This window comes from Pleurodeles waltl, chromosome 12, assembly GCF_031143425.1.
Source record: "Pleurodeles waltl isolate 20211129_DDA chromosome 12, aPleWal1.hap1.20221129, whole genome shotgun sequence".
Lineage (NCBI taxonomy): Eukaryota > Metazoa > Chordata > Amphibia > Caudata > Salamandridae > Pleurodeles > Pleurodeles waltl.
Window position 1 is genome coordinate 502,085,664 of NC_090451.1, and position 27,103 is coordinate 502,112,766.

A 27,103-nucleotide genomic window follows, 5' to 3' on the forward strand; every position below is an offset into this window, starting at 1 on the left:
TTAGGCACTGGCATACCTAACGATAACACACTGCATAAATCAACCACCACCAGATCAGCTAGTATACAAAGCAGAGCTATTTGTTTAGGGTACAGGAAATAGTAAACATCCATACTTTCTAATAAAATTCCATCATGTGCATATAAGGCCGGTCCCATATATCATCAGGAATTTGGATTAGGAGCATCAAAATCTCCTGAGCTGTTCTTTTATCCCACTGTTATTACCTCTAGCTTTCCATTCCAAAAAAATGGGTAAATTCCCTACCAAGTAAGAAGGATGAAAGTACAAAGAGAAGTAAAAAGGTCTGGACAACCATTTAAGTCAATCTCTAAAGATTTCTGGGCATTTTGTGTATAGACCCTAAATGATGCATCAAAAGCTACTGCCTGCCAAAAGTGTGCTTTATAACCCACAAGTCTACGTTAGGATATCTCAACGGGATACTTCCGGAAAAACAGGTGAAGCCAAATTGGAATTGATGGAATCTACTCAGATCCTCGCAGGAGTAGAAAGAAACAAGCAAGACATAGCAGGACTGTATATTACTTGTTCCCGCCTTACCATGCTGGCCTTAGAGGCTGTCTTCTCCTCATCCACACCATCATGGGTGATGGAAAGTTAATAAGAGGAATAGATGCATTATCTTTTCAAAGTACAACCATGGAATACAACAATTTTCAATAAGATTGAGAAAACGCAAGGCCGCGGCATCCTGTTTAAATAAATATGGTATTTTAGTATCATCAAAATTATATTTACACCTGCTTGATAATAAAAAAAGGCGGACCACTGACTGGCAACTTATTAGCATTGCATAATTTATCAAGCTGTGAATCCCAGGTACATAGTACATTTGTATACCAGTAGGACAAAATTTTGTCTGATAGGTCAGTGTTATAGTAACAGTTTGTTAAGTAGTTTGCAGCCCACAGCTGATGCACATTTTGTGTTAGTCTAGGGACGTTTTCTTAGTTGCAAATTGGAAATTACTAGCACTGAAAATGTAATGTGTATAATACAGCTTTGAGGCTTCTGGTCTCTGGACCTCAGGAGGAAGGTGGCTCCCTTCTGCCCAACTGAAGTTAAACCTAAACCATAACCACGTGGCAGAGAAGTGGGATAAGTCAGCAGACCAATATGCCTTCGGGCTTAGCACTTCCTCCAGAATTCAGAGAACTTTCTAATGCCATCCAATTGTAAATTAGACCAGTTACTGCTTGTTTTTGGGATATCGCTCAATAATGACGGTGAGTTAAAATGCAATACAAATGTACATTTAAACTTAGAAGAGAGCAAGAAAATTATGTTACATGTGATTCCTTTTCGAGATCCGTGAGGGGTATAAGCAATAATTTGAAATTGATTAGAAACCATCAAAAACATGTGCTTCAAATCTGGTAGCCGGAGAAGGTAAAAGCGCCCTTGTGGTGTGTCCCACTGACTCAATAATGAATCAAAAATACCAGTGCAATGTAGAGGATTTCAAATTATTCCGTTTTACCAGTATTGAAAGGGGTGTGTACTAATGAAAGAGGGTGGAATGATAGGCGTTTCAATATGAAAATCTACTAGACTTCACTAGGACCTGCTAGTGGAAAGACTGGTAGATCAATGTACTTCAGTGAATGGAAAGAGAAGGTGGGTAAACTAGGTAAAATGTACTTCCCTATGAAAATAGGGCTACAGGTTCTCCAAACTGTATCTATCCATACTTGGAAATCATCCAGTGATCGAATGTGACACTTCAGATTTGGAAAGGACAACCCATTTAAAATCCTTACAAAAATACAACTAAGAGAATCTGGAGACCCACAGACTGTTAGAGCTGGAGACTTGGAGAGAGTCATAGTACTGAGATCACCGTCTGTCAGTCAAAACACAATCATAGAAGACCTGACGGAAGATAGCCTGTTTGATGCCATATAGCCAATGATAGTCTATAGACACCCATTGCATGAGCTCGTGATTTCAGCCACTAGAAATCTTTCCGGGCCTCACTCCAGTCTCTCTAGACAAAGAAGAGCTATAGATCGGACTTTGTTCCTGCTCCAATCATAGCATTCCAGCCTGATTGCCAAACCAGTTGCCCTCTGGGGTGAACACAAGCAACCCCAGGCCAGTTTCGGCCTTCTTAGGTCTTATGTGTGAGGTGTAGTGTAATTCCTGTAAGTAAGAGAATCATGCCTGTGCATACTCCTCGCACCATCTTGTGTTACAGTAGTATGTTACAGGAAAAGGGATGATCCAAACTTGTTTACTGAAGTAGGAGCAATTCAGACTCAGACAGTTCACACAGAAAGTTATGGGGCGGGGTAGTGATTTTAAATACAGTTCAACTATCTCAACAAATAATTCATCAGGGAAAATAGGCGAGTGGCTTTCTTTTCACTTACCAAACAACAAGTGCAACTAAAACATTTTGTTTAATCAAATTTGACTAAAGAGTCTTAGCCAATTAGGTACCAACTTATGTGAACGTGGAACTGGGCTGGTAAGCAATAGGAGTAGTGAGCTAAAAAGACTGCAGAACACCAACATTTCACTGACTTATGTTTTTGTTTGCCAGGAGTTTTTGAGGAAATGGGATTGTATATCAGTGGACAAATAGTAAAACAATGTTATTCCCACAAAACTATAGGGAGGGTGTGAGGGGAAGGAATCTAGAAGGGCAAAAAGAAAAACAAGAATGTAATTGGAAAGATGGATGGTAAAAGTCCATTAAATGGGTCAAAATGGGATCTCCCCATTGCAAAAGATGGAAGCTTGCCAAAACCTCCTGGAAAAAAGCAAAAAGGCAATCAACCAAAAAAGTGAACATCTCTACAGGTGAGGGGGATAAGTATGTTGTGGGCACATGAGGGCTTTAGTGCTGCTAAGAGCACATGATGGTTTGAGACATGCTGCCCAGAAGTGAGGGTTTAGTAATGCAGTTTTCGGAACAGGTCCTTAGACATGCCTGGTGCGGATAATGGTTTTACTCATGCTGCTTTCAGGTGGCAGGCCTATGTTATTGTTCTTGGGATACCCGAGTCATATGCCCTGTCACGTAATGAAATTAGGTTACATTGATATGCATAGTTCTTGCCAACCAGGAGCCCAGAGCATTGTGTATCTGCACGATACGAAAAAACTATAGAAGCAGACATTAACAAGCATTTGCAATGCAATAGGTCCTGCATTTGCTTGAGCTAGAGCTATTGATGTTGTAAATGCATAACTGGACTTTTCTTGCCACATAAATTGGTCCTCCCTATCACATAATTTCAGTGGCCCTGCATGTAACCAAAGCACTTCTTCTTCTATCTGCAGTAAAAAATTAAAATATTGCGATTATTTATTATATTTATTTATATTATTATTTTGCCTCCCACCAACCTAGTGTGGGGACCCAGAGATGCCCTAGACAGTAAGAGTGCGTTGTGCCTAACATTTTGATGGTGGCCCCATTGTCCTAGGACCTCCACATAGTGAGTTTTGGGCAAAAAAAATTGTAAAAGAATGCCCTGTAAAGCATTTTGGGGTGAGTTTCGGAGTGCAACAGATATTGTAGTACCTTGACTGTAATGCTTAGAACAGCTCCTAGAGGGCACCACAATAAAAGTAGCATTTGTAAGAAACAGGGTCATGTAACCATATAGTCAGTCCCTAGAGAGCAAAACCACCTGAAAAGGGAACACCAGGATGAAATGCAATGTTACAAAATACTTAGCCCTTAGAGGGCGTAGTGAATTACACATTTCCACCAGGCTTGCTAGAATCATACTACAAACAAGGCCCTTAAAACCCAAACTACTCCTAGCTATAAAACAAAAGTTCCAGCCATGAGAGAGCTTAAAAAGACACTGAATCGTGGGAGAGGTTATTATTTTGGGATCCATCCCAACCTAGAGATGACATAGACAGGAAGAGCATGCCATGCTTAACATTTTGATGGTGATCCCATTGTCCTAGGCCTGCCACACGGCGAGGTATGGGCAAAAATGTTATGTAAAAGGAATGCCCTCAAAGTATTATGGGGTGAGTTTCCAAGTGCAGCAAATATTGTAGTATCTTGACTGTAATGTTTAGAACAGCCCCTAGAGGACACAACAATAAAAATAGCATTTAGAAGAAACATGGTCATGTAACCATATAATCAGCCCCTAGAGGGCATAACCACATGCAAAGAGAATGCCAGAAAGTAATGCAGTGTAACCATATATTTAGCCCTTAAGGGTGTAGTGCCTTACACATTTTCAGGCCTAGCAATAATATTACAAACAAGGCCCTTAAAATACAAAATACTCTCTGAGCCATAAAGCAAAAGTTCCAGCCATGAGAACTTAAAAAGACAATGAATGGTGGGAGAGGTTACTCTTTTGCCCCCCCAACCTAGTGTGGGGACCCTGACAAAAAGAGAGCATTATGCTGAACAGTTTGGTTGTGGTCGCATTGTCGGAGGATCACCACAGTTATGGACCAAAATCTTTTGTAAAAGAAATGCCCTGCAAAGCATTATGGGTCGAGTTTCCAGAGTGCAGTGAATATTGTAGTATCGGCTCTCCCGCTGTGCCGGGAGAGCCACGTTGAGGATTTTTTTCATTTCTTCTGTTTGAAATGTGCCAGCTTGTATATTTTTAAACTGCTAAACTTGTACATAAGTGGTACTCATATAAAGCACTCCCCTGATAAAGTTCACGCTGTATGAAACTTTACTACAAGTGTGAAGAGGAGCGACAAAAGAAAAAAAATAGTGCACCACACTAAGGTATATGGCCGATGGTGCAATAATCCATGTAACAAGGTCAGTTTCCAAGACAGTAACAAAGCAGCCTCAAGGCAGGACAAACATAAAGCATTTATCTACAAAATCAAGGTAATTTTGAAAGGCAGGCCAAGGAATGAATGACAGTGAATGGCGTGAGATGAGCGTTGTGAAAGCCCACAGAAGTAGATTACAACATATTGAAGACAGCGCATGAGTACTGCCTAGGATCGACCTAAAAAGTACTCAAGCTCCCAAACATGCAACAACTCTGGTAAGGTAGCTTGTGAAGATTTCGCCTACAAAAATATAGACAACAAGTTAAATACTTAAAACCTATAAGTTAAAAATGAAGACCATACAAAAACAAGTTCAGACACAAATTTTGCCCTGCAGTTATCCTCACCATCAAACGCATACCCCTGAGAATGCTAGTACTAGGGTTAAAGTAGTAATTCAACACAATTGTATGAAATGTGTCAAGTGAGTTTGCCTCATTTTGTATTTTTTTAAGAGGTTGCTGTTTTGGATGGAGATATTGTGTATGCTCTTAATTTTTAGTGTACATTTTAGAGTTTTTGCAATTGTGGCTGTTTTTGAAGTCTATATTTTCGCAATGTAACCTGTTGTGGAACTAAGAAAACAACAATAGATAACATAACAAACTGATACACTGCCAACTTTAATTTAGCACTTCTCTGAAAATCGCAGGCCTTGTGATTACTTATTCAAAAGTCAAGTTACTCCCCAGAGCACTGGACTAATGGGCAATTGGCAAAAGGAGCTTTCAGTGGGGTCTTTAGCATGGGTGACTCCTCCTATAGGTGAAATAACGTCGCCCCACTGCTTTGAGCAGAAGAATTTAATGATAATAAAGGATCTTTATTATCATTTTATTTTTAGCTGAGGCAGCAGGACAGGGCGGGCGGGGCCTGGGCTGGAGGGAGGAGTGGTTTGTGCACCGTAAGTGTGCATGTCTGTGTGGCGGCTGTGTTGGGATGGCCAAACAGACAGGTGCACTTTGCATTTCTCCACCCAGTTGTATTTCACAGCCTGGAGGAGAAAGTGCACAGGGTGCCGTTCCCTCTGTAAGCGCCAAAGCAGGGCGCTCACACCAGTCACAACGCTGCTGTCATGCGGGTGACAGCAGCGTCTTGATTGGCTGAGGGGAGTCTGGAAGCTTGTGTTCTTCCAGGCGAGGAGGACAGAAGACACAAATGCGTCTCCGATCTCAACAGGTTAAGCGATTTCTTTTTTTTTCTTCTTTTTTTCCTATTCCCACCCGCCACCCCTGTTTAGTGGCAGCCACCACTGGTCTTCAGAGCCTACACCACTGAATATGGTTTTCCTCATCTCCGTGGCACAAAGAGCAGTAATTGTTTTTTTTCAAAATCTTATTTTCAGCCGTATAATAGTCTTGGTCTTTCAGACTACTGATGGCCTTCCTTGACATAACTATATCATTTCCAGAGTGGTTTAGTGGCTCTGTTGGGCAATATGACATTGATTCAATTATGCTTTACATTTAGCCACTGCATATTTGCAAAGAGCAATACAGTATTCTAGATGTTTCCCCGTACACAAAGACGAAGATTAACATGAAAGGGGTCTCAGGTGGTATTGACAATCTTTGCTGAGGTTGTCTCAGCTGAGAAGTGAAAGCCACCTGGCAGTACAATCACAGTCAAATGAAGTGCATAGCCCCACTGCGGACTTTCTTTCCCTTAGATGTCCTGTGAGAACAACAGTAAAAGTTGTGAGAAGAACCCTTGTGAAGGAGTGCAGTAGCAGATGTGTTGCGCCATGCTCCCTCATGGAAAAACAGAGAGTTGATGGGGGTGCCAAACAGTTACTCAGTCTGATTTACCCTCAGTCTAACTGAGCTGCAGGTTTTCTCACACCCACTTCTAAAATGCTGTAATGGCATCCTAGCTATTCAGTAGAGGAAGGCAAGGAGAGGGGAGGGGGTTCTTCGGTCAATGAGTGTTGTGGGGACATGTTTCAAATTGAAGGAAGCGGCACTCCTGGGTGGTTCATAATGTATAATATAGTGGAAAGTGATGAAGTACAATTCTTAATGTTAAGCTTCAGTTTAGTATCTTCATGCCAATATCTTTAATGTCATGCTTATTCTAGGAGATGCTACTGTACGATGTGAGCAGTTGGACCTGCTTCAGGACTGGCTGTCGGATTTCCGAAAATCTACCTCCTCCTCCAGTGCAGCCAATCCAGAGGAGCTGGTGGCTTTTGACGTGATCTGCGGCGATCTGAATTTTGACAACTGTTCGTCTGGTAAGCCCACTTTTTTTTGTTACGCATCTTCTTTGTGGCTGTACATTCACACATTTCTGGTCTTTTTTACCTAAATCCTTATAATAAAGGCAGGGCTACTGGAATTATTCGGGGGGGTGGGGATGTCCAAATTATGCTGCAAAGTTGACTAAATAATGTATTTAAAAAAAGGCAAGTTATGTGAAGTATTGTGGCATATTTTGTGAGTGATCGATTATGTGGCAATGTGGAAAATCAATAATTATGTACAAAATGCAGCGAATGCAAAATTACATAATTTCAAGTGGCCCTGAATAGAGAAAAAGATGTATAAAGGATTGTAGATAGAAGACATGCCAATAACTCAATACATTTTTTTCTGGTTCTGCCACCCAGCTCAGTTTTAGACACTTACTACAGTATGTACATTAAGTTCTGAATCACAAAAGTAACTTGAGTAAGTTGATTATGTTTCGGTAATCACAAACTCCAAGTGCAAGTTACTACTAAAGAATTAAAAAACAGTAGTAAGTCCAGAACTACACATTGCCACCCATTGGTACTGCAACACTCTCCTATAGAAAATAATAGAGGTAAGTACTTAAAATAAAACACTATAGGAAATAATGTTAAATTAAATTACATTATTTAAAATAGTTAAAATTATAAATAAATATACATGAATGTAAAACATTAAAATAGTACATTTCTATTTTAATTGTGAATTATTTTAATAACCTATTTTGAATTTAAAAAATAATCACTTATACTAATTATTAATGCACATTAAAATTATTTTCTCTTCAGGTGAGAATTTATTTTTTAATTTGAACTTGAAAACAGTAATTTTAATTTTAACATAATATATTTCAGTTAGTTAAACCTTTTATTAGAAAAATAATTGAATAGTTCTGTAGCATTTTTAACATTTTTGTTCTACATTTAGATATATAAACTGATTTTTTAATAATATTAACATAAAAATATTTGTAATATTTATTTTCAAGTTGAATAAACTTTTTTTATTTACCCAATATTCTATAATGCGGAGATCACCACCACAATTCTGGGGCCTCCCTATAGTAAAGCATGGGAAAATTATAAAAATGTACTTAACTAAAAAATAAACATTAAAATATTTTTGTCACTGATGGAGCAAAGTGATTTGGCAAACTGTGCCAATTGGGTGAGGTGAAATTACATTTCAGAGCTGGAGTGAAATTCTCAGGAGGAAAGTTGGGGAATTCTCAGAAGAAAATGAGACAAATTTCAGTTTTTGGTTGCTTTCGTTGAATGAGAGAACGAGGTCATCTACAAAGAACGTAGGTGACAATTGGTAATGAAACCTTCTATCAAGAGGGTGATGATGGACTTCTTTGAATGGTCTTGTCATACAGATAAACTTCGAACCTTATTTCAGCTATTAAGCACTCCACCAACCCAATGATGAACAGCCGGTCATGACCCTTCCCAGGATTCCTGAAACAGTAATAACCCTGTTAGGGCGGAGGAGCGTCGGCTTCCCACCAGCAGCTGTAAACCTTTTACTACAAAGTGATAATAAACTAAGTTTATTATCGTTTTGTAGTAAAAGGGATGCGGCATTGGAGATTCCGAGCACTGAAGCACATGTATGTTTACCCGGCCATCTCAGGCCGGCCAAACACACATGCGCCCCTTGCTCCATCCTGCCCAGCACTGTGTTGCTGGAATGGAGAGAGCACGCCCTGCCAATCCTAACACTGCTCTGAACAGTGTCAGGATTGGCCGCAGGGTGGGCTGTGAGCCTGTGCCCGCAGCAGAGGAGTAGCGAGGTTTTGGCGGCAGCAGCGGCAACGATCCAGGTAAGTGTTTTTTTTTATAATCCCCCCCTGTTCCCGTGCGCTGCCCGACCCTAAAAAGTACTGCGAGCCGCTCCTGGTAATCACTACCACAGGCTTCTACTTACAGTGCTCTTCAACCCTCTGCTTCCTGAGGCAACTGTGTGCTCTGCAAACTTCATAACCATAACCTTCATACAAATGAAGAATGAACAAGTGTTAGTCCAGCCTATTTGTTCACAGTAAAATCTGATGATACAAAACATTAGTAAATAACACAATAGCTAGTACCATTAGACTTTTCCTTGACCTCTAGCTTTGTTTCCTTCATCTCTTAGTATCATAGCTTATATCTGGAAAACTAAGGATATTATGATCCATGTAAAATCCCTTCTTTTGTCGTCCTCAGAAGTCTTTCTGGTTTGTACTCATCATTTAGCCCTGAAAACAGTTCACAAACCCTCTAGCCCCGCTGTTGGCTCACCTCCCGGGAAACCTCACAACCTTCCTTGACTTTACTTGTTGTCCTTCGAAGCTAGGGTCAACCATTTTGGAAAGAAAGTCCCTGATGATCTCACATGGAACCTAAGCTGGAAGTGTTAGTGTTATTGCTAGTTACATTTGTACATTTTTATCCCCTATTTGTCCACCCATGAGCTCACCCTGAAAGTTGATCAGATGGTGAAGCAGTGAGGAGTGATGGGGAAGCCACACAGAAAATATCCTTCTTCTCCCAATGCCCTCCTACACACAGCTCTCATCCATACAACATACCTACTCGGCCAACCTGCCAAATATTAATAATGACTATATCTGTCAACCTGACACCCTCTCCATTTACCCTGGTGACTCCATCTCCACCCAAATAGCAAACAAAAATACAGTTTTCCAAACTACTCTCTTCAACCACCTTCAGCAGCACCCCTCGCCCACAGTCAAAATAATTTAAAAAAACATGGTGCTATGCCTTCTTCACCACCCTAAATCACCCCCTGCCCATTATGTTTCTGTTCAAATATAATTTTTAAAGCCAATGTTCTGAAACCCTCCTATGCACTGTGCTTCCTGTCCACCTTCCTCTGTGTGATTCCTGTTCTTACATAGTGCATGAAGACCTAGTGCAGTGTTGGCAGTAGTTCTACCTGAACCTTGAAAGCACAGATTTAAGTCTCCTATCATACTCTGTTCAGACCTGCTTGTGACAGCAGAAATGTTAAGTAGTAGTGCAAGAGCACCATCCTTATTCCTCCAATTCTGGAGACACCTGAAAGAAGGGGGGCAGTTTCTGCTCCTTCATCCTCCATTCCACCATTTCCCTAGGTTTTTGTAGACCTGCCTGGGCCAAAATAAGTGAAAGTTTCCCTTGGTGACATCAAAGCAGTGAAAAAAATAATTTTTCCCGGGCTGTGACAAAAAAGTAAAGGATACCCAAATTTCAAATCTGATATAGACACTACATGCTTCCAGAGGATGCTATGACCGACTGTGCTGTTGTCAGAGAGTTTAGGGTTCAAGATCTCAGAAAAGTAAACATTAAGGTGTTTGAACCAAAAGACTGATTTAAATGACAATTATTATTGTGCATGCCTGTGTTTTGTGGCTTTATCTACATGCTTTGGACATTCCTGCGATCTGCTAGTTCAAATCATAATGTTGTTAATTTTCTTTAATAACCTTTGGATGTCGACAGTGGGTTTAAACATAAGCATGCTTTGACGTTGACCATAAATCCAATCCTTGAATTCCATGGCATTGCCACATATTGCCACACTGGAGCAGAGCAGTTGCAGATCAGTACGTAAGGATCTAGCTTGATGATATGAGGCCCAGAATGCCTTCCTTTTAAGCCACACCTCTTCATATCTTTCAAGGAAGTGCAAAATGGCACTCATGGTCATATGAACAAAGAACCCACCCAGATATGTTATGTACAGGGTTACATTTGCCTAAGCTTTTTGGTTTTCGAAGTACAAGTTACTTACCTTCGGTAATGATATGTCTGATAGAGACATATTTTAGTTGCAGATTCCTCACCTTTGAATTTCCCCAGGCATCAGTCTGGATCTGGAGATTTTTTCTTCAAGCAGTACCCCTACACGCCCTTAGGTGGCGTGGGTCGACTCTGCGGGCGTCGTTGGCGTCGTGGTCACCATAATGACGTTGCGGTCATATGTAGGGGCCACCCTGGCGTGCTGACGTCGGTTTCTTTTCATGACTTTCCACGCCAGTAGTGCCGAGCAATGAAGAACACTGAGAATGGTGCGCCAAAACTAGGGCCCTTGGATGGGAATATCTGTCCCTAGAAATCAGTTTGGAGTGCGGGCAGGATGGGCGGGTCGGTAAGGAATCTGTAACTAGAATATGTCTCTACCATATATATCGTTACCGAAGGTAAGTAACTTGTACGTCTGATAGAGACTTCTAGTTGCAGATTCCTTACCTTTGAATAGATACCTGAGCAATACCATCCCCGGGGGTGGGCTGCGAACTAAGATCACACCAAAAAATCCTGCAGACTGAACTTCCAAAATAGCCATCCCTGCGGACCTGACTGTCCAGGCAGTAGTGCTTGATGAACATATGTAAGGACGCCCACGTTGCGGCCTGACAGATATCCAGAACTGGAACTCTGAATGCTAACGCTGTGGTAGCATCAGTTGCTCTGGTTGAATGAGCTCACCTCAGGTGGCTGCTTTTTCGCCAAAGCGTAGCACATCTTGATGCAGAGGACTATCCATCGTGAAATGGTCCTCTTCTGCACCACCTTCCCTTTCTTTGAGCCCACATATCCCACAAAGAGTTGATCATCCAACTGGAAATCTTTGGTACGAACTAGATAGAACGCCAATGCGATCCAGACGGTCGAGTCTCTCCTCCTCATGAGAAGGATGTGGGGATGCGTAAAAAGTAGGCAAGGTGATAGGTTGGCCTACGTGAAAAGGCAATACCACCTTGGGAAGAAAGGAAGCCCTGGTACGAAGCACCACTTTGTCAGGATGCACTGCTAGGAATGGTGGTTTCGAAGAAAGAGCCTGAAGCTCACTTACTTTGTGAGCAGAGGTGATGGCAATCAATAAAGCTGTTTTAAGGGTTAAAGCCATAAAGGACAGTTGTGAAGCGACTCGAAAGGGGTACACATGAGGTATGTGAGGACCAAGTTCAGATCCCACTGGGGCATGATGAACGGGTAGGAGATTTGAAAAGATAAGGTTGGGCTGGTAGCCTTAAGAAAGCAGAGATGGCAGACAAATATCCCTTGAGGGTACCCAGAGTAGAGCCCTGCTGGGCAAGAGAGAGAATAAAGAGGAGAACCTCTGAGAGAGATGCAGAGAGGGGATCAACATATTTGTTGATACACCATGCCACAAATTTCTTCCAACGACAGGCGGATACCGTTTTGGTGGTGGGACCCCTGGCTGCCAAGATGACATTAGAGACAACTTCAGGTTGAAGGTCTAAAGCCATCAACTGCCGCCACTCATTCTCCACACAAGGAGGAGGAGACTTGACAGGTTTGGGTGGATAACCGTCCCCTGCTACTACGACAGAAGATCTTCCCGAAGGGGCAGTCTGATCGGAGGATCGATGGCCATGCTCAAGAGCTCGGGATACCAGACCAAGAGTAATGGGGCCCAGTCTTGCCTGATCTTCTTCAGAACTCTGGGCAGAAGTGGTATTGGCGGGAAGAAGTACAAAAGGCCTGAGTTCCACTTGTGACAAAAAGCGTCGCTGAGTGAGTGCCGCCTTGGAAACACCAACACGCAAAATGGCTGACATTGCGCGTTCTCTGCGGAGGCGAACAGATCTAACCAAGGCTCTCCCGACTGCTGAAAGAGACCTTGCGCCCCCTCCAGCTGGAGACGCCATTCGTGATGGACTACGCATCAAAGTCTGAGTTTGTCTGCTGTGACATTCAGAGAGCCCGCCGGATGTTGAACCACCAGGGAAAAGCCCGGGAGTTCCAGCCATGTCCAGAAGTAGAAGAGCCTTTTGGCAAAGGGTCCACGACCCCACTCTGCCCTGCTTTTTGCAATACCACATGGCGGTGGTGTTGTCAGTGAACACCTGCACTACTTTCCCTTTGAGAGAGGGAAGAAATGCTTTCAATGCAAGTCGGATCACCAAGAGCGCCAAAAGGTTGATGTGGAGCCCAGACTCCACCGGAGACAGGGGCCTCTGATCTTCGCCTCTCCCATGTGGCAGCCCCATCCCAGGAGTGAAGCATCTGTCACTAATGTGAGATCTGGTTGGGGAAGGGAGAGGGATCTACCATTGACCCAATCTGGATTTGACAACCACCACTGTAGGCCTTTCGCAGTTCCCTCTGAAATCTGAACCATGTCTGAGAGATTTCCCTGATGCTGCACCCACTAACTTCAGGTCCCACTGCAGAGCCCTCATATGCCATCTGGCATGTTGGACCAGCAGGAGGCCATGAGGCCCAGCAGCCTCAGAGTCAATCTCACCAAAATCCAGGATAGGGACTGAAACATTGGTATCATAGCCGGAATATCCTGGACTTGTTTTTCGGGAGGATAAGTCCGAAACTGCCCTGTGTCCAGAACAGCTCCGATGAAAGGGAGTGTCTGGGAGGGAATCAGGTGTGACTTCGGCACATTGATAGTGAACCCCAGCGAATGCAGGAGGTTCGCTGTAGTCTGGAGGCAGGAGACAACTTTCTGGGGCGTGTCCACCTTCAACAGCCAGTCGTCAAGGTAGGGAAAGACTGGGACCTCTAACCTGCGCAGATGAGCTGCAGCCACTACCATCACTTTTGTGAACACCAGAGGGGCACTGGTAAGGCCAAAGGGAGCACGGTGAACTGAAAGTGCTCGTGACCTACCACAAATCGTAGGTAACATCTGTGGGCCGGCAGGACAGGAATATGGAAATAGGCGTCCTGCAAGTTCAACACTACCATCCAGTCTCCCGGGTCCAGGGCAGAAAGGACCTGAGCCAGGGTTAACATCTTGAACTTCTCCTTCTTGAGGAAGAGATTGAGGGACCGGAGGTCTAGGATAGGGTGAAGACCCTTGTCCTTTTTGGGCAACAGAAAGTAGCGGGAATAGCAACCATGACCTACTTCTGGGACATGGACCCTCTCTATGTCTCACTTGACCAAGAGAGCATTGACTTCCTCGCGAAGAAGTACCAAATGATCCTCCGACAGGTGATTGAATGATGGTGGCATGGCTGGAGGAGAAGTCTCGTAGGTTGGGGAGTAGCCCCTTTGGACGATCTGTAAATTCCACCTGTCTGTCGTAATGGATCCCCAGTGGGGCAGATGATGGTGAATTCTGCCAACTGGTCCTGGATGTCCCAACAGACTAGGAAGGGTTTTGAGGCAGAGGAGGGGGCTGGTGTGGACTGGGCCCGCTGACTCCCTGATCCACGAGCTCGGTGTATCCCGCTGCATGTCCGCAGAGGGGCTGTACAGCATGCACAGGTAAGTGGCCTGGTGGTAATGGACGCAGTCGGGTGCCCCTTCCACAAAAGGAGCAGGAAGCAGACTGAGGGGGGCGAGAAGCGGCTGCGAGGCCAAGGGACCGAACTGTAGCCCGGGAATCCTTAGAGCACCCGAGCGCTGACTCCACCTTGTCTCTGAAGAGACGAGTGGCATCAAAGGGCATGTCCATCAAAGATTGCTTGACATCCCCCGAAAAGCCAGACGTCCTCAACCAGGCATGGCGTCTCAGTGCCACTATGGATGCAACCAATCTGCCTAGTGAGTCGGTCATATCCAATGCACAACAGATCATGAACTTGGCTGCGTCTCTCCCATCTGTCATGGCTTGGGAGAGAACATTCTGGGCCTCTTCCGGAACTTGGGGCAGCACTTGCGTGACCGTATCCCAGGGAGTATGGGAATAGCGGCCCAAAAGGCATGTGGTGTTCATGGACCACAGCGCTAGACTGGCAGAAGAAAACATCTTCTTCCCTAAGTTGTCAAGTCTTTTTGATTCCCTATCTGGGGGAGCGGTAGGGAATGCGCCAGAGGATGAAGAAGCCTGGATGACATGGCTCTCAGGCGTAGGGTGTTGGGTAAGGAAATTTGGTTCATTCAGCGCATGCTGATGGTGGCGGGATATCGTCGTATGCACAGGAGCCCCTGTGCTGGGTTTGGACCAGGTCCCCAGTAGGATGTCTATAAGTGCTTTGTTGAAGGGAAGAAGGGGTTCCGAGTTGGAAGCCCCAGGCTGAAGCACTTCGGTCAGGAGGTTAGCCCTGACCTCCACAGAAGGAAGCTCGAGGTTCAAAACCTCAGGTGCCCTTCTCACCACCATAGAATACGACGCTCCCTCCTCCGTAGCCACAGCATGGGGAGAGAACATGCCAGTGTCAGGGGAGGTGTCCAACCCACTTGCATCACCCAAATCCTATACCCAGTCCAGTTCATTCTCAAGCTGGTCTTCTATAGGTTCCAGCGACCCCTCTACACTATCACTGTATCCATACCCATAGTAATAGGGTTCAGGATCAACCCTGGGCACAGCTGAGCATGTGGAAAACGGAATTGCGTTGAGCAACGTCGTTCGGCCTCCAGGTCATCAGGAAGGTGTATAGGGTCAATGTCGATGGTGGGCCCAATCGGCACTGGAAGCATCAACATCTGACCTGACACCAGGGAAGGTCGCGTTGGCATGACCAGCATTGGGACAGATTCAGAAGTGGATCCTGAGGTGCCCTCCAGAGTCGGGAAGGAAGTCGCCTAGTTTGAACATGAGGAGGCCCTCACCAACTCCCCTGGGCCCGAAGGCACCGAGGGTAGGTTGGGCTGCCCAAATATGAGGCGGATGGCCTCATAGAACTCCTTAAGTTGGGCAGGGGTAGCCACAGCTCCTGGAAATTTGGGAAGGCGCGGGCGGACCCAGACTGAGGCTCCGAAGGCAGAGGCCATGAGTGTCAATGCTCTTCCCATGTTGTGTCGTGCGAGTGCTGGGACGAAGTCGAATAACGTTTCACCTTCTTCGACTTCTCCATCTTACCCGAATGTCCAGATGACTTGGATGAAGAATAATGGTGGTGACTCCGCGACCGGTCTCCTGACCTTCCTCTCGAATGGGACCGGGAACAACACAGAGTCGAGGGTCGGTTTGCCATGAGCTTCAGGGACCGCTTCCTGAAAGCTTTCAGGTTCATGACCTGACACTCAGAGCACGACTTCAGGTCGCGGTTGCACTCCAAACACTAGAGGTATAGGAGGTGAGGATCCGTCACTGACATCATGCGATGACAGGAGTCACAGGGCTTAAATCCGGTCTTACAGGACATCCCTCAATGCATCACAACTCGTCAAAAAACAAATTTGACAAAATGTCGCAGTTAGTAAAAAAATTACTGGGGGTAGCTCTTCTTCGATCTGCGCGTAGGCTGGCGCAGAAAGAAAAGAACTGATGTCAGCGTGCCGGGGTAGCACCTATATACAACCGTGATGTCATCACGGTGACCACACCGCCAATGACACCCGTGGAATCAACCAACGCCACCTAACGTCGCGCATAGGTACTGCTGGGTGAAAAAATCTCCGGATCCAGTCTGACGCCTGGGGAAAATCAAACGTAAGGAACCTGTAACTAGAAGTCTCTATAAGATGATTAAAACAACATAACCAATAGGCAGAAGAGAGAAACAAGCAGAAAATTAAATGTCAATAGGATCACAGAGTTAAAAGCCAGGTCTTCAAGAGCTTCCTGAACTTTGTGAGAAAATTTTCTTTTATCCAGGTGATTGAAGAGAATACCTCACTTAAGCTGCAGCTACCAAGAAAGTTTTATTCAGCAGATTTTGCTTCTGGTGCGGAAAATTGTGAATTTGTCAAACTATTTCGCTGTGAGTGTACCAGTGAAATGTATACTCGGGAGATATTTGCTATATGGCTATGCGAACTATGATCAAAGCTTTATAGGTTCCATGTTTATGGATGCTATGTTACATAGCTTTCTAGAGAGCACAATTGTCTGGTAAGGTAACCTGTTGCTGAGCAGGTGTGAGCCTAGCCAAACCTCGGGCCTAGTGAGACTACCTGATAAGCCAGGCCCTCCGCTTCTTTCAGATTTCCAGAAGTGAAGAGGAGGCTCTTATGTGTAGTGGGTGGTCGTTCAACAATTTAGAAGTGATGTAGGAGAAGGTTTGACCACTGGATCTGTTTTTTTCATACATGGGATGTATGCAAGAAGGGGTTTGGGTGAGCGTAGTTGTCAGGAAGGTTTGTGAAAGCAGATATGATTGTTGAGGTATGCTGGGCCAGAGTTATGTACTGTGTTCAAAGTGTGGGTGAGGAGTTTGAATTGCACTTGTTGGTGTATGGGGGGCCTGTGGCGTTCCTTCAAGTGTGGTGTGATGTGAATGCGGCATGGGAGGTTTAGAGTGACTGGCTGCTGCGTTCTGAATGGTCTGCAGCCTTCTTGTGAGTGTTTCGTTAATTCCCATCCCAGTGGGTGCTCCCTTAGTACAGTTTGCTTGTGACCAGGGTGTGCATGATGGTTTTCCAGGTGCTCATTAGAAGCCATTTGAAACTCTTTCTCAGCATCTACAGGGAATAGAAGCATAGGGTGGTGATGACATTAACTTGGGCAGTCATTTCAAGTTTGCTGTTGATGACGATCCCAAAGTTCTTAGTGTGAGTGGTGGGGGTGCGTGCAAGCCCTAGGTCTGATAACCACCAGGTGGAGCCCCAGGGTGAAGTGTTTTTCCCCAAAGATTACGATTTCGGTCTTGTCAGTGTTCAGCATTATTTAGTTGGTCTTCATCTTGCCATTTCAGTCATGCAGGCACTGAACTTGATACGGTTATGGGACGTCTTCTCCGTGAGGGAGAGGTTGAGTTGATTTGAGTATTGTCAGCGTAGGAGAGGTTGTTTATGTCATGAGAGCAGATAATGCTGGCTAGAAGAACATGTATGTTTTGAAGAGAATGAGGCTCAGGTAGGATCCTCATGGACCTCCAAAGATGAGGTAGTGGGTTTCTGAGGTGTACGGTCCTAGGATGACTGACTGGTTCCTTCCAGTCAGGAAGGAGTAGATCCATTAGAGTGAGTCACCTTAGATTCTGATGTTGTGTAATCATTGGATGAGGTGGAAGACCATGTCAAATTCTGCCGAAAGGTTGAGGAGGATGAGGGCCACCATGTCTCTTCTGCCCAGTCATGCAGAGGTCATCAGTGGCATCAGTGTGGGCAGTTTCTCTGCTGTGGTTGGGTCTAAAACCAGACTGAGTTGTGTTGAGGAGTTGTTGGTCATTGAGGTAGTCAGTGAAGCATCTGTTGATGATTTTCTGTAAGAGCTTGGCTGGGAATGGTAGCAGGGAGATAGATCTGCAATTGTCACAGATAAAGAGTCATTGGAGGGTTTCTTCAGTAATGCGCATACAGTTGTGTGTTTTCGCACATCTGGGAAGGTCACAGAAGAGGTGGAGGCATTCAGAATGGGTGTGAGCATGGTACTGATAGGTTGCAGTCCTCTGGAGTAGGTGTGGAAGGAACAGGTGTCCAATGGGGCCACTGAGTGGATGGCTTCATTGTGGGGGCAGTTTCTCCTGGGGTGATGACTGGCCAAATGGTTAGTATTGGTTCTTTGGATAAGATCAGGAGGCTTTGGCTTGGTCTGTTAGACCAGGTTGTGGGTTAAAGTTAGTGTAAATGTTGGTGATTTAGTTGCTGAAGAATTGCGACAGATTGGGGAGGGTGTTGCTGTTTTTGGGTGGGCGGGTGTTGAGAACAGTGTACCAGTCCTTGTCAGTGATGCTATTCCATTTTCTGTGGGCTGGTCTGGCAGTGGTGCATGTGCATTGGATTGGGATGGTGATGCTCAACTTGATGAAAGCGTTGTCTGTTCAGTAGACTGGTGTGGGCTTCTCGGCTCTGAAGTTGTAAAAGGTGGTGAAAATAGGGTCCAGGAGATGTCTGGCAATGTGGATAGACATCTTTACTTTTTGAGTGAGGCCTAGGCTTTTAGATCTTTGTTGAGTGCTTTTGAGTTGGGGCCGGCATGGTCTTTCAGTTGGAAGTTCAGGTCTCTGAGTAGGATGCAATTGCTAGCTCTGAAGGCAAGTGTTGCAATGAAGTCTGTGATGGAGTCAGTGAAGTTGGTGCACGGTCCCAGCGGTCTGTAGATGGGAATGCTACTTAGGGTGAAGTTGGCTGTGATGTGGAGCTTGAAGGACAGGTGTTCCATGATGGAGGATGCTGTGTCAATGGAGTGACTGCAGCGGATGGTGTTCTTATGGACGATGGTGATTCTGCTTTCGGGCTTGTGAAGTCTGTCTTGCCTTGTGATCTTGTTGCCAGGGGGATGGCTGTGGCAATGTCAGGTGCCAAAGCAGGGTTCAGACAGTTTTCCGTGAGGGAAAAGTAGGTCCAGGGCATTGTTGTGAAGCACGTCCCAGATCTCTGTGGTGTGTTTGGTGAGTGAGCGGGTGCTGAGGAGCATGCATGTGAATGGAGACTGCTGTGAGTGGTTGTAAGTCTCTTGGATGTGAAGGGTGGGGTGTCGGGTGCTGTCGGTGTGGATGCGATAGAGTGGGATGTGGGTAAGTGCATGAAAACTTGCAGGAAGCACAGGAGAAGGCTCTCTCAGTGTTATGTTGTGTGGTGTGGTAAGGCAGCAGCGTGTAGCAAAGCGGCCGGGGTTGAGGGCATGGAGGGTCGCAGTGGTGAAAAGAGGGAGGATCAAGCTTCTGGTGGTTTCTCATTAGGAAGCCTGTAGAGCATATGAGGAGTACATGAGATATGAAGCAGTTTATATATGACAACTGGAATGAACAACATGTGTCTGCACAAAATAAAATAAAATAACTGAATACGAAATGACAAGATGACAATATACGTGACACTAGAAGACTTTGTGGCACCTGTCCCAAAACGTCTGCGTTTCGTACAGAAAGAGGCTCTGCAGCGTGTCCACCTGACAGCGCTCCCGCGACACGGTTCGTGAACGGCCAAAGTGCCGCCGCTGTCACTGCTAATTTATCACGTCCTCTGTCTAAGAAACCTCCGGGAGCTCTGAGGAGAGAACTGGATTCTGTATTTTTGCAGATGTGTTTTTGTCAGGTTGGCTCTAATAAGACAGCTGAGGTAGTCGTGAGCAGCAACAGTTAGAGAGCCGGTGTGTCGCAGCCGGGTAGCAACACGTAGCAGAACACGGAGAGGCGATGCTGTGATCCTTTCAGCAGGAGGTAAAGTCGATATAAACGATAACAAGATGACGGCTCTGCCTCCAAAAGGCCGTTCAGAGAACTGCATGTACCGGACTGGCAGGCTCCACTCCAAATAGGTGATTTTCTTTCTCCTCCCTTCAATTGTTACCGTTCAGTCGAATAAACGCCAGTGTCCGCGGCAGCCTTGCGGTGTCTCAGGGCAGGACTAATGCAGGTTGGTAGAGAGCTGCAGGCATTGCCTTCTGTCATCCATCTTGAGGTTGCTCATTATTGCTCTGCATATGATACCAGCATTGTCATTAAATGCATCAGTATTCTATGTCAACCCAAAATTTCTAAATTTTCAGATTTACTCTTCAGATGAAAACATTCAGCCATGTTGGCGTGAGAAGGTGTTGCCTATAGGCGACTCAACGTCTGAGACAACCACATAAATATTTGTTTAGACAAAAAAGACAGCCGTTTTGAGCAAGCCTGATCTTCACTCACCATATTCCATGTTATATTTGTTACATTCTGTTATTTTACTGAGTAGTTCATGGGCAGAGCTCTCCAATTTCTCGGCCTCTCGGCGCTTTTTGTGAACATTGCAGTTTGAAGTTCTGATCCATGCAGCTGAGGCTTTTTCCGAAGTAAATGCATTAGGAGTCACATTTTGTTTGGATGGGTGGCAGGATTGGAGAGTGTGGGTAGTTCAGCAGGAGTTCCATGAAGGTGTGGGTGGGGGAGGCAGGTTTTGCGACCTTCTAACGGTACCTAACCAATGTGAATCTGGTGCCTGTAGTAGAGTGGCTCTTTGTAGTGATTTGCAGTTAAGGTGCAGGTTTTGCAGCTGTTCCGCTTAACCTTTGTCAGCTGTTTTCCACTGATGCAAGTTTGATTCTGAGATTTTTTTGCGGCTGGTCTGTGTTGTGTCCTTCTAATGAATATACGTAGCTTGAGCCCATGGTGCAATTGAGGAGTGTCTACTAGCTGTTCTGGGAGGTGTTTTGGCCGTAGGCTAAAGTCTGACTGGATCTTATGCATTGTCCAGCTTTCCCGCATTTTCCTGTTTTTGGTGTTTTGTTCTCTGAGCACCTAAATTCATGGGAGTGTATAGAATCACGTATTATCCTGGCTCGAATGTTTGGTATTTTGGGTTCTGTATACGTTCTTTGTAAGGGATGAGATTAGAAGAACTTCTGGAGTGTTTTTCATATGGTGGATGTGAAATAGGGGAGGGCTATATTGCCTCAGTCTGTGCAAAGGAGCTGGTGGATTCCTGTTTAGCTCTTGTCGGTTTGTCCTAAACAGCAGGGAAGACATACATTGGGAATTTCTAAGTCAGGCTTTAAAAAAACATAAAGAACAGAAAAGTCTTGAACACAGCAGAGGCACCCCAAACATGAGTGAGGTGCACCTGGACTCAGCATTATTGCTGATATAGACGGCATGTTTGCGAGTTGCCAAATTTCGACTAGTTTCTGGAATAACAATTCCAGATGGCTGCAATAAATGATTGGTCAGAGTTTTGCTTTGACAGCAACCATGAAGATTTTTGGTATACCAGGTAGTTTACTGTCTGTTTTAGGTGTGATATTGATGACTGTTTTGTCCATTGCTAGAATTGTCATAACCTGTAAACTGCACTTTTTGTAAAATATAGTTTGCAACAAAGTCTTTTTGGCACTCACAACTGTGGAGAGATACCCTTAGCTCGAGAATCATTGAACACTGCTTAATTTCATACAATACAGAACAATTCCAGACCGTATACATCAAAGAGGATGGCGGAGGACAAAATCTCATGTTTGGGCCTTGGGACCAGCTTGTATCAGGGTTTCTTATTTTATTGATGGATGAGGTGCCCTTTGAAAACCTGCACTCAAAGAAAGTTTCTGAGGTGCAGGAATGACAGGGATGCTATTACTGTTCATGTGTACATAACATGAGGAGATAGTCTTCTGGTGTTTCGCTTTTTGAAAATCTTGATTTGATGTCTGGAATTCTTGTGTCCTGCACTGGCCATCTGAGATGGTTTGTTGGTGGTCCTCAGGTTCTCATTGCAAGAAATAAAGGCGATGCAGACTAGAAGGGCAACTAGTGCTGGTTCATGAGTGTTCTATGTCTTAAGTACTTTGATGAGGCATTCAGTACTCAAGCTGATTTTCAGTGTTTCTTAGGTTCAATAGAACATGTCCAGCCCACAACGATGTATAAATGTGAGGGCATGGCCAGAGATCGTGAGGAGCAGGGAGCCAACACTTTGAACTTCAGGCTTTGAAGAGGTGTGGTGAGGCCGTCCTGACAAGGCTCCCGGTGAGGCCCGGCTTCGGTAGTACCAGGCAGTGGGCCGCAGTCTGTGAGCTGCGAGGTGTGATAACGCGTCCAGCCCTTATAAATTACCTGTACCTGGACACGTTGGAGGTCGGTGAATCTTTTAACCGAGTCGGGCTCTCCTCATCCTCAATAGTCGAGTCACTCAGATCAATAATCAATAACTGTTGTAATCGGTTATCAGCACTCACTTAATAGATCAATATAACACATAAGAAATCAATAACAGTTGGTATTTCGGCGCACCATGACCTTTCAGTCATGAATAACCACACCAGTTTATTAAAAGTTAGTGAATTTATTTCCCTATATTAACAAAGCTAGCACAATATATATGTGTCTCAAAACCAATTGATATATGTATATGAACATTACTAGCTGTCCATAACGGCGGAAGAAACGCAATCTACGTAAAATCTGAATAATGATACACTCTGTTATAGCAATGCAAATCACCAATGTGACTAACTGTATTTGACTAATTGCATACATTCGGTCAGCATAACAAGATTTCAATTCTTCATGATACATTGAATGAATACCTCGACTAACCTCTAATTAGCATTGGCATGTGGGACTTCATGCAAAACGAATTTAGTCAACACAAATTTGGAAAAGTTCTAGCTAGGATCCTATCAAAATAGCAGTTGGTACTTAAATAGAAAAAAAAACACAATGCATAATACATTTATCCTTTCATATTTACCAAATACAATCAGCATTCAAGAAAAGTCTTCGTCCTTCAGGTACCGGTTGATCAGCATGGGGTAAATTTCAAAGGGGCAAAGTTAAGGGCAAGCTTCCTTGCAACGGCAAGGAGAATAGGGCAAAGTTACTGCATGGGCAAGGCAGGGCAAATCAAAGTTAAAGTCTCTAGGGTGAGAATTCTTAAAGTCTCTTTCTCTCAGATAGAGAAAAGGGCATCAGGGTGTCGTCCAAAATGGAGTCTGGCATCAGGCTTCAAACTGGCATCGAGGAAAATGGCTGACTTCTCTTTGTCCGGTGGGTTTAAGTAAGAAACATTCCAAATTCTGTAGGGTCTTCCATTGGAGGGTTCATAGGTTGGCTTCAAATTGTCCAATCAAAAATTGTCTTTTACTAGCGCCCATTTATGCATACACTGTCCTTGGCGCCTTGGAACACAAATTGTATCATGGTTTGCCAATTATTTTACTATCTGTACCTTCATTGTCCGCACCTGCAGAGACTGACCTTGTATCAAAGGGGATGTAACCGGCCTAGCACGAAACCTTGGAGATAAGTGTACCAGCCAGTTTCTACTGGAAAAATACAACTTCAAGCAAGAATATATTTCATTAATTCAAGGAAAAAAAGAATCACGCAGTTAGAATTTGAAACCAAGCAACTAGGCCAAAGCCTGTACTAAATTTAAGCTAAGCAAAACAGTTTTCAAACAAGAAATCATGGCATACATTTGCGATTATGACGGATTAATACATTTTAATACTTCATGATTAATAAAGCTCGTTTATAATGATGGCGAACTGCCCCGAGGGCACAATTTCCCTTGTACATTATTTCTTTTACTTAAAATCACACTTCAATATATATGTCGGTTACACAGCATACATGAATATATGTCGAACCCTCTTTTTCTGCGTCATCAATCCCTCCTCTGATGACTAATTATGTCATCACATCAAATCTACCCACAAATTTTATTCCATTAAAATTCTGTATAGTAATTTGGCACTTCAGTCAATTCCCTTTTTCTTTTAATCCCTTTTGACTTCTCCCTATAAATTTCCACCATTTTGTTCTCTATTTTCTCTTCTCTTTTTCTTTTGTTCCTTGCTTTTAACATTTTGAAAGCTTTCCATATTCCCCAAGAACCTAATAGACAAATTAATATTATTAATATTCCCTTTACTATTTTTAGTAACAATCCGTTCCAAACGTTGCTGAGCCAATTTCCCACAGAAGCAAATCCTTTTCCAATTTTCTCCCAAACTCCGGGTTCTTTCAATTCCTTTAAATCTACACTTTCTCTAGTTAAATTTGTAAGCATTGTTCTAATTTTTCCACTGTTGTCGGGTATATAGGTACAACAGTGACTCGTGCCAAGCATTTTGCAAACGCCGCCATCCTTTGCTAAAAGAATGTCTAAGGCAAGCCGATTTTGATGAGTCATAGCTCTTTCTGCAGCGAGTTCAGCATCCATCAGGATTATAGCTCCCGAAAACTTTGTTAACATGTTATCCACAATAGTAGACAACTTTCGTATTTTGATTGAATTCAATATGACTCCTACTGAAGGAATCATAGCTCCAAATATATCTCCTAACACACCAGCAGCTGTCTCCCTTTTCTGAACACGATGTGATTCAGACAGCCTTGGAAATTTCTTTAAGTCATCTAACTGGTAAACCTTTGGGAACAATATTCCCAAATAACACCTCCCATACCATCCTTTAGGAAGACGATAATAGGCGTAGAGTCCACAAATATAATATATTCCAGGAATAACTGGGTCTTGTCCATTCAGCATGAACGTCCACTTTTGTTGAAATGCGTATGTGTGTTTACATTCACTCGTTCCCACAAAAACTGTGTCATAATATGATGGAAATCTATGTATACAAAATCTTCCCACATGCAATGTATCTAAGGCTATTTTCCCTTGTGTCTTTATTGCGGCAAAAGCATAATTATCTACAGATGTCCTTTCGTGCAACTCCTTCTCTAATTTCTCCTTCATTTCGTTCTTTCTGTCGTCAGTGCGGTCCAAAAATTCTATTTCTATTGGTGAAAGCAAGCATGTAAGATTCTCCCTATGTGCGTGAGCTGTGTGGAAAGGGGACATTGGTTCGAAAAATTCCCTCATTAATTTGGCAGACCAATCTCTAGCTATCTTACTTAGGTGCCCTATTATGGGAACATATGCAAATGTAACATCCTAATTAGTATAGAAATAAAGAATGTCCTTTTGAGCATAAAATCTGGAAGCTACTATACTACATGTAATTCCATACGTAAGAGGCATGCTGTGATACGTTACCCCCTCCACTACTGAGGTAGGTATTTGTGTACACACATAACAATCTTTCGCATCCATGGTCTCAACATACTCACTCAGTAAGCGATAGAAAACGTTAGATGAAAGTTCCTTCTTATCATGCAAGTGTCTCTCGTCTTGCTCGAGTCTCTTCAGAGCTGTTAGTTCAGTAACGATAATAGGTTTAGAAGTAGAAGCATCATTCGTCTCACTCTCGCTTTTACCATGCATTCCAAGAACTATTGCTACAATTATTAGTACGCATGCGATCAGTAAGCCTATACACATGTATTTACAATACTTCATTTTACGCCCCTGTGTAGTGAAGCTAGTCATGATCTGTATAGAATCAGAAAGCTGAAGACACTTTATCAAAGCGTATTTGCAGTTTTTTTTTCTTTTTTTTTTTCTCTAAGTTGCAGGTATTTACAAAGCTGAACGAGTTCAATGTTCACACAGTTTCTTTAGCAGCTTAGTCTCTTATCGGTTAGCAGCGTTGTCTCAAAATCGGTTTCAAAGTCAATCAAGTTAGCAATGTCTTAGCCGGTTGAAAAGTCAATCAGGTTAACAATGTCAAGTTAGCAATGTCTTAGCCGGTAAAAGAAAATCAGTCAAGTGATCAATGGTTTCAATCAACAGAGTCCATAAAGTTTTTATTTCAAAAATGAAGTTCTGCCTCTTCGTTCTCAAGGCTGAGGGATACGAATTTGTCTGACCAATCGTTATTGGCTACGTATGCCCACTCCGGACCGGAATACCTCCTGCTCGGTATCCTTTTTCTTTTCAGTTTTGCATCTCTCTTTGATTCTGTCTCACTGGTACTTTCCTCTTTGGCCAAGTCCTTTTCTTCACTTGATGTTGGTACCACGACAGAAACTTCCTTTCTTTTCTCTTTCACTCTTGGCCCTTCACTGTCGTTCAACGTTTCACTAGTGCTTAGTTTTACTGGTGATATGCTCGGTCTTCTCTTTGCACTGTGTCCACTTGATGGACCTGCGATCTCTTCTGAAGAAGTTTGAACAGTTTCGTTCTGTTCTGCCTCGTCCCCTCCTTCTGGGGAGTCAATCAGGTTTTCCTTTTCCTTTTCTGTATCGTCTGCTTCTGGGAAAGCCCTCCTCTGATCAGGCTCTCCTGCTTCTTCACCTCTTTCGAGCCCTTTGTCACCGTTACTTTCTTCAGGCTCTTTGTTACCTTCAGCTGCTTCAGGCTCTTTGTTACCTTCAGCTGCTTCGTCGCTGTCTGAGGCTCCTCCTTGGTCTTCCCCAAGTGAATCGGTTGTTTCGTCCTCAGAGAATATTTCTCCCTCCTCTATTTCTGCCTGTTCGCTTCTAGCTCTGTTTTGCTCTGCCTCAGCGCTCGGCACTTTGTTATCAGGTACTGGCAGTTTCAGCGCTTCAACTTCCTCATCTGTGGGACACAACACCCTCTTTGTGTGACTGGCGTGAATCCAGTTGGGAACTCCCGCACACTTCACAGCGGTGGTAGTCGTCAAAATCACTTGGAAAGGTCCTTTCCAACGGGGTTCCAAACACGACTTCCTCACGTGCTTCTTTATCACGACCCAGTCACCTGCTTTCAGGGTGTGTCCTGGACCTTGGATCGGTGGCAAGGTGGTTGCCTCCACCTGGTGAGAGAAAGATCGAACCACATCAGCTAGACCTTTGCAGTAGTCTAACACCATATCATCTGTAATATTCAAAAGCGCATTTGCAGGAACTGCTGGAAGTCTCATAGCTCTGCCCATGAGAATCTCGTGTGGGGACAATCCAGTCTTTCTGT

At 44.0% G+C, this 27,103-nt stretch overlaps 1 protein-coding gene across 1 annotated transcript in view; it reads left to right on the forward strand.

Annotated features, from left to right (window-relative positions):
* Nucleotides 1-27,103, forward strand: part of SMPD3 (sphingomyelin phosphodiesterase 3) — a 1,015,604-nt gene that overhangs the window by 899,196 nt on the left and 89,305 nt on the right. Inside the window, exon 7 of the mRNA XM_069217238.1 lies at nt 6,884-7,039. Within this exon, the coding sequence (XP_069073339.1) occupies nt 6,884-7,039 (156 nt within the window). The remainder of the gene's footprint in view (nt 1-6,883; nt 7,040-27,103) is intronic.